Source organism: Falco naumanni, chromosome 5, assembly GCF_017639655.2.
Source record: "Falco naumanni isolate bFalNau1 chromosome 5, bFalNau1.pat, whole genome shotgun sequence".
In the NCBI taxonomy this organism is placed as follows: domain Eukaryota; kingdom Metazoa; phylum Chordata; class Aves; order Falconiformes; family Falconidae; genus Falco; species Falco naumanni.
The window spans coordinates 12433527-12441951 of NC_054058.1; the positions used below are offsets into that span (position 1 = coordinate 12433527).

The following is an 8425-nucleotide window of genomic DNA, read 5'->3' on the forward strand; positions in this document are numbered from 1 at the left end:
TTAAGCCTTACGAGTCAAACGACCAAGTGCAAGAAGGACCTCGAGCTCCGTATTTCAAAAAAAACTGACAGAGGAAATTCCACTCTTTTGCATTAATAGGGCACATTATTCCAAATTTTCACAGGGCAGAATCATAGAGTCGTTTAAGTTGGAAAAGACCTTTAAGATGATCGAGTCCAACCGTTAACCCAGCACTGCCGAGTCCACCACTAAATTGTGTCCCTAAGCGCCACATCTACACGTCTTTCAAATACCTCCAGGGACAGTGACTCAACCACCTCCTGGGCAGCGGGTTCCAGAGCTTGACAACCCTTTGGGTGAAGAAAAGCCAGTGTGGCACCAGGGGCAGGGCCAGCAAGCTGCATTCCTTACTTTCACCTACGCTGGAGACACAGGAAGAGATACCCGGAGGAAACTTGCTGTTATTTCTTGAAGGAGCCCTATTTCCTCCAGTGCCAGGCTGAGGGAGGTTGAAACACACACTAATGAAGAACATATTTCTTACATATGGCAGTTTTCTTTATTGATTGCTTGATGTGAAACAATATCAATCTGGATTTTTTTTCCCCCACACATTACAAAAAAAAAAAATATTAAATTGGCTCAGTCTGCAATCTTTTAAGCACAGCCATATTAATTATCAGGAAAAGGAAAAAAAAAACCCAACAAAAAAAACCCAAACAAAAAAAAAACCCTAAAATGTCTACCAAATAGAGCATTTACAAATGCACAAGAACATGCCACTTTGGCTTTATGGGGGAAAATATTGTCTTCTAGATTAAAAAAAAAATCTTTTAACATAAATAAGTTAGTATAATTTCTCAGTGTCTTTACAGAGTTATGTACACAGGTACACTTCAAACTTCTTTTTTTTATTTTTACATACAGGTACACAGGCAATGTAGAAATACTGTTTAAAGATGTAGTATCCCTTTTCCCTCACACACACTTTGGGAAGTGGGTCAGATCAGAAAACAACACTCAAGATTCAGAGCAAAAGCCCTCCAGATTAGGTTAAAAGAAAAAAAAAAATAATAAAAGAACCACACAACGCCCCCCAAGGAAATAAGGCAATGTAACAACTGGATGATTTTACACAACTTTTACAGGCATTCAGACCTGCTATATGGATTTGAGGTCGGGAGACACGACTTTTGCTACTGCATAACGGAATCATCGCAGCTCCCACCTTAACGCAGGAGGAAGAAATTTCACAAGCGGCCTATAATAATCTGCTCTGAGCAGGGTTAGCACGATGGTATATTTAAAAAAAAAAAAGAGGGGAGAAAAAACACGGTGGACCCACTTAAAGGGACAATACATCTTTAAGTAATAAAAAACCTACACTGCTTCTCTTCATACATTTCTTTGCTTGCTAGATTGTGAAAGCAAGTTCCAATCGGTCACCCTCTTTCACTCCCTCCCCCCTCCCAACAAGGTTTATGTGCTACATAAGGTAAACTATATACACAGGTAGTACAATGAAGCAAATAAGGAAACACCTAATTGCACAATGCTACATCCAATGCTTTTAGAGGCAGGTCTTTTAAGAGTGCCTAAAAATTTTAGTGTTATTGTTTTTGTTGTTGTTGTTTTGCTGCTGCTGTTTTTTCAGTGCTTGTACAGGACCTCCATCCCACGGAGGCCGGCGGTATGTATTCTCGTTGCCACTACAACTTTACATCTTCCTCGCTTCATCGCCCCCCGCCGCACCCGATGAACGAGGACACGCAACATCCTCCGCTCTGCAACGGGGAGGGAGAAGACGATTAGAAAACGTCGAAACGCGATCCACGGCATAACCGGTTCAAACCGACACCGCATCCCCGGGGCGGGCGGGGCCCCCGCGCTCCCCCGCACGCCCGGGGCCGCCCCGCCAGCCGCCCTCGGCACCCCCCGGCGGGGAAACGGCGGCCGGCGGGACCCCTCCCCTCGGGCGCGGGGCTCGGCCCGCCCCTCCCCCCCCCCCCCCCGGCGGGCGGCAGCAGCGGCATTTGCACGGCCGCGCACGCTGCCGCGCTCCGCCACGGCGCACGCCAGCGGGACTAATTTGTTGCAACTTCTACTTTACAGCTTAATCTCTTTCTGCACAATCGCAAATCGTGTTTGTAAACCTCGCTCCTAACCTCGGCTCCGCAACCGCCGGCGCAATTTACCAACTCCCTCCGCCCCAGCCCTCGCCTTAAAACAAAACAACAACAAGGGCGGGGGGGGGGGGGGGAGGGAAAAAAAAAAAAGCGCACAACGCAGCTCCCATTAACCCGCTCTCTTCCCTTTGCCCGTGTCTAAAACACCACCAAAACAACCGGGAAAAGAAGAGGGGGAGAAAAAAAAAAAAAAAGAAAAAAAAAAGCAACCCTGCCTAGCTCGGTTTTTTAAAGAAAGCGCCCGGGCTCCACTCAGACCCAGCTCCTTGGCTTATCTCTCCCGGGGCGGGAGGTCGCCGCGACGTGCGACCGCAACGCTGACATGGTAGGTGGAAAAGCAAATCGGGGCGGGGGGGGACACCAGAGAGGAAAGGAAGCCCCCCGAAACCCCTCGCCATCTGACATCATGCACCAGCCGCCTTTCAAACTCCGTCCCTCCACCCGCACGGTCCTTGGGAAAGGTCCTTCCCTGCCTCCCGGCCGGCCCCCCGAGGAGGGAGGGAAGGGCTGCGGCAGGCTCGGTCCTACGGCGGCCGGGACCCCGGCCACAGCCCCGACCCCGGCCCGGGCGATGCCGCGGAGCCCAGCGCTGCGCTGCGGCCCTTGTTTTGTTCTCTCCAAGCCCTATGGGACCCACCCCCAGCCTCCAACACACCCCCAGCCCTCAGCGGCTGAGGAAAGGACCCTTCCTCACAGAAAAGGCCCCGCAGCGACCCCAGAGGGCCCGAAGCCCCCCCGCCCCCCGCAGGAGCGGGATACCCGCTCGGTCACCCTTTCTCTCTCATTTGCATCCTAATGCCAGCGCCTATAGGGAACCTACCTAAACGCTTTACGTTTGATGTCTTCTCGGGCTTGATTTCTTGGGTGTTTGCTCCACTGAACTGGCACTGGGGGAGTCTTCTGAAACCTCTTCTTCTGTTGTGTTGGCTCTTTTATTTTGAGGACAGGAATCTAGGAGGGGAAAATTAAGAACATGGGAGGGGGTGGGTGATATTGAAATATTTTCCTTCCAGATGTTTGCTCGGCATCCACGGGGGGGTGGGGGGGGTGGTGGTTAGATGGGACCGAGGGAAATATTCCCGATCCCCATGTCAGCTATGAGCTACGTGAGAGCGAGCAGGGGGAGGGGAGGTGGGCTTCTCCCTAGCTGAGAGATGCAAGTTTGCTGTTTTGCGCTACAGTCCCTGTCCGTCCTCTGCTTGGCGTGAGCGCTCTAACCTCCTCCCGCCCGGGCAGCGGGCCGGGTCCCCGCAGCGGGGCGGCGGGGGGACCAGGGGGTGCGCCGCGCCGAGGGGCTTCTCCTTGGCAAATCATCTACCGGCTGCCATAACGCGACTGCCCCGGGACCGCAAACAGCACCTGGGCTTTTTTACGCGAAAGGAGGCGGGGGGGAGAGGGAAGGTAACACACCGCGCCGGTGCCCCGTGGGGCACAGCCCACCGCAGCCAGGCCAGGCAGCGGCACGGGGGAGGGGGCCCGAGAGCCCCGGCGCGGCCACCGGCGGGGAGCAGCGCTGCCGCTTTCGCGAGAGTACGTTACCATCGGTGGCAGGTCTTTTCCTCTGCCCAATGCACTGCTCTGCAAAGTCCGTCTGATTTTCAGAAACATCAGTCTTTTGATCTACACAGTGAGTGTCCTCTGAGATTCCCTGAGAACCGACAAAAACCACGGTTTGGCAATTCCCGTTTACATCCAAGCTCTGGCGGCCGGCGGACTTGCAGACAGTTTTCAGTAGCCTGGGGGGTCTGAAGTAGAAGTCGGGCGAGCTCCCCTTCTCCACGGCTTGCCACTCGTACCTGCCTTCCAGTGGCTTGTGATTCTGGAAATCGAAATTCCACTTCCTCTGGCATGCCTCCTCCATCTCCTGGCGGTGCTTCTTCAAGTCCCTGTTTAACTCTTCATGATTCACCGGCCCGAAGAGGTTCCTGCAAGCTGACGGCTTCGGGTACTCCGACTGCCTGGCTTCCATGCGCTCCAGGGTAGGGCTCCCATTAGAAATTCGGACGTTTGACATCTCCCCCCACCCTCTTTCTTCTGGCGGCGGTTGTTTTGCTCGCTGTTCTCCCCCCCCCCCCGGCCGCCGCCGCCGCCTCCTCCTTCTCCTCCTCCCCTCCGCCTTTTATTTATCTCTCGGCGGCTCTGCGCCGCGCTGCCCCGCTCTCCGGCCCCGCTCGCCCTCGGCCCGCGGCGAAGGGGCGAGGAGCAGCCCTTGCATAAGCGACGGCCCGGGGATGAGCCCCAGAGCCGCCGCCGCCGCCGCGGAGCCCGGGCGGGTGGAGGAGCGCTGCGCGGGGGGAGCGCGCAGGCGGGAGCGGCGCTGCCCTCCGCGGCCCCGGCTCCGCGCTGCCCCGCCGGTGCCGGCGATGCCCCCGCCGCTCGCACCGCCGCCGCGTAGTAAAAGCGAGACGGAAAAAAACAAGGGGAGACGAGCCCTTTTCTCGGTTGCCCAATATGGCGATTGAAGGGAGGCTGACGAAGAAGAAAATGATTGACAGGACGAGTCTATTTAAACAGCCGGGCCGAGCCATTGGTTACGGCGGCGGGCACCGCCCCGTCGGCCCGGCCCTACCTCGCCGCCGCCGCCGGCTCTAAAGGTGGGCTGGGCTCGGCTGCCGCCCCTGCGGGCCGGGAGCGGGCCGGGCCGGGCCGGGCCAGGGGAGGCGGGGGCCGGGCCTTGGGGGGGGGGGCGACGGGGTAGGAGGGCACCGCGCCCGCCGCCTCCCCCCCCGCCAAGCCCGGGCCCGGCAGGATTCGGGCCCGCTACCCCCCAGAAAACCCACCCCGTCCCGTTGCTTGGCCGAGAGGCCCGGGTAATGGTGGCGGCTGGGTACGTTTCCAATCGTTCCTGTGCCAGGGGTCTCCCCCCGCCCTGATTTTCCTGGGCTGGGCTCTGGCGACGCAGCCCCCCCGAAGTCCGGGGTTAGGGGCAAGCTCGGAGCTAGCGGGGGGGGGGGGGGGGGGGGGCAGGGGACACCGGCAGCCCAACCCCGCTGGCTGCAGCGCCGGGCTGGTGGCTCCCGGGGCGGGGGGGGTGGGGGGTGTCACCTCTTGCTGCCTTCCCAGCAGAGAAAGGAGTATGTGAAGAAATGGCTCTAAAAAAAAAAAAAAAAAACCCAACCCTGTGCAGGGATTTCGATCTCGGCAAGCAGGGGAAAGAAAACAAAAGCATTCGGTTTTGTCCTGTCTGTGCGCTCGGAAGATTAGATGAGCCGAGAGTCACAGCCAGGGATTTTTCTAAGCAACTTCCTCGGACAGCTGCAGCAGGTACGGTGGAGATAAGGGCAACGGTGTCCTCCTCACCTCCTGCCCCTTCCACGGCCATCTTCCCTCGCCAGGCAGGGCAGCCCCTCAGCACGCCGCAGGACATTGTGGGTGCCCTCAGGTGCTGAAAGTTTTGACTTTTCTGGGGTCCCACATCTCAGGAACGGAATCCTTGGAAGGTTGGAGGCTCTTGGTGCCAACCCATCTGGACAGCTCTCCTCTGAGAGCAGAGCAACACTCTCCAAATTTTTTCTTCTGGGGGGGGGCACCGCAGTGACAACCTATCTCAACAAGGCAGGGGTCAACACAACTGGGTTTCACTGGCTGAGACAAGAATCAACTGATCTGGCCTTGGAAGACGTAGAGCTTTTACCCTGTGCCATACACAGACAGCCTCACTCTGGTTTGGGGTCTAACTCTGGATGGGTGACTGAAATTTTTCTTGCAGTTGCTCTTGCAAACTGGTATGCCAAACTTGGCACACACTGGAGGGGGACAAAACCATTACACAGCATTCAAGCCCAGGCTACAGCAGTCTGCTTGCCTTCATCAACTCCAAGGTAGTAGCCCCTGGCCTTTACTCACACCACTCACCCGAGTAATCGCAGTATGGCCAGACCCAAGTTCAAAAAACATGATGTGCACAGGCAAAAAAAACCCCGAAAGAATACAAGTGAGATCGGTTTAAAAACCACAAGGTTGAAATAAAATATTACCCATGTTATTTTTATTTGTTTGCCGGGTTTTTTAGCTCTCAGAAGTTGTTTTCCAACTCCTCACAGCAACCGCAAGTTCTAGCAATTCACTTACAGAAAATTAAAGCTGACATTCTCATGTCTGCAAGAGTTGAGGCTTTTTTTTGAAGTTTCAAGTCCATGATAAAACTGCCTCAGCTGGCAAAGTGGGGCCTATTCATCTGCTTTATTTGCAGGATTCCATCTTTGTTTCTCCAGCCTTTCCTGTCTTTGACTTCCATAGCCACCAGCAAGGAAGTCCCCTTTGAAACTTGTCTTCACCTTCTCTGTCAGGTGTGGGACACTTAGTTTTGTTGATCTAACAAGACAGTGATTGTAGGCTAAGAAAGTGATCTGTAAAATATGCCCAGGGACTCCCTGAGGGTGCCCAGGGCTCACCCTGCTGATGGGGGCCTGCCAACTGGTAACCTGCGGAATGTCCCACCGGTGACTCCTTCCATGAGGAGTTCCCAGCCTCTGCTCCCTGGGAATCACAGCTTGTCTCCCGAGTCCACACACACAAAAAAAAAAAAAAAAAGTAAACCCCTCATCGGTAGGATTATGACATTGTGCTGGAGGAGAAACACATACCGGGGGGGGGGGGGGGGGGGGGGGGGGGGGGGGGGGGGGGGGGGGGGAATATGGGGTGCCCCACAGGTAAACAACCAGGAACACGACTGAAGTGCAAAAGAGCACCGAGTTATCTGCAGCCTTTGGAAAAAGAAGAAACAAGTCACTGTAGGACAAGAACCTTCTCCCTCCCCCCCTCCCCGTTCTGTTTACACCTCCCCTAGCACAAGTGCCTGGGACTGAGCCCCTGGATGCTGTACAAGTATATTGAAAACGAATAATTAAAGCCAAAGGGGCGGGGGGGGGCGCGAATAATTTAAGCCACTGTTGGAAGCAAAAGAGAAAATGAAGAGGGAGTGGTCAGTGCCTTGGCTTATCCCTCTATTCCTTCTCCTCCATCCACCCCTCGCTCTCCGAGGGGCTGGGGGGAGGCAGGGGGTGTACCCCCGCAGCCGCGGTAGCTCCGCGCCATTCCGCGGGCAGCGCAGCCCCCAACCCGCGCGGTCGAAAACGCTGGGGTCGCGCTGGGACAAACGATCAGGAAAGGGGATAAAATTAAGGAGACAAAAAAAAGAAAACGCAAAAACAGCAGAGCGGACCCCGCCCCCCCCTTCCCCGGGGTTGGGGGAAGCGGCCGGAGCATCCGCGGCCGCGGGGACCGAGCGCGATCCCCGAGCGCGGCCACACGGTCCCCGCGGCCCTTTCGCTCCCCCACCCCCACCCCCCCGATGCGGTCTGCGCAATCCACCTTAAATCGCTGCGGCTGCAAAGGAGAAAAAGGCTGTGTCTGCAGCGACCTTGCCATGATCTAAAGTGTTTTGTTTACAGTCAGGCACCCCCGATGGCTGCAGCAAATCGTGAGAGAGGCAGGCGCCCGCCCGTAGTAGCAGCGAAGCGTGAAAAAAAAATACACACACACACACACACACAAAAAAAAATACTACAGCCCCGGAGTAAAGATCTGGAAAGATCAGAGCGCCATCGTCTTGCAGAAGATGCGCACAGCAGCGGGCTGCGGAGGGGAGGCGTGCGCGGGTTTGCGCGGCCGCGCAGCAGGGCGGGGTGAGGAGGGGGGCGAGCTCGGAGAGCGACCCCGAAGCTCCTGCCTCCCACAGCCGGGTTCTGCGCGCTCTGGTGCCGTTTAAGCTGCAGATGCCGCCAAAGATCGGGAGAGAGGATTAGAGAAAGAAAGGAAAACAACACAAAAAAAAAAAACCCAACCCCAAACCCCAACCAAAACTTGGAGGAGTGAATCAGAAAGGAGGGAGGAGTGTTTGTGGGGAGGCCTGTGTGAGGAATGTCCTGGCTCCTCTAAGCCTCTGAACACCCTGTCCCCTCACTTCCCAGTACCCTGCTCCTCTCTCCTTTGGGCTTCTCCACTGGCAGCGTGCTCCCTGGTTTTGTTTCCCCCAGAAGCGCTCAGGCAAGCTGCCCGGCCCGCCTCGGCCACCCGCCTTCCCCGGCACTTCACAAGGTTGTCAAGTGAACCAGCACATCTGAACTGTGCACAGAAAGCATCTGCGTTGTTTGGGATTTTCAATATTCCCTTGCAAACAGCATGGAAACTGGGAATAATAGTGTCTTCCCGAGTTGAGGATGAGTCTTCCCGAGTGGCGGATGAAGGCGGCAGGGGCACGGCGTGACCCATTTGAAAGCCAGAGGCTTGAGAATGTTTGCTTCTCACCCACCTCAGCTGTGTCTAAGCCGATGCTG

The 8425-nt window shown here is 56.0% G+C and overlaps 1 protein-coding gene across 1 annotated transcript; it reads right to left on the reverse strand.

The window, feature by feature from the left end:
* Positions 1–501: 501 nt before the first annotated feature.
* On the reverse strand, positions 502–4634 carry CDKN1B (cyclin dependent kinase inhibitor 1B). Its single transcript, XM_040596371.1, has 3 exons — positions 3687–4634; positions 2968–3098; positions 502–1745 (listed from the first exon to the last, which is right to left on the reverse strand). Exons 1-2 carry the CDS (start codon positions 4159–4161, stop codon positions 2977–2979), a joined length of 597 nt encoding a protein of 198 aa, XP_040452305.1. The 5' UTR covers positions 4162–4634; the 3' UTR covers positions 502–1745; positions 2968–2976.
* Positions 4635–8425: the final 3791 nt, after the last annotated feature.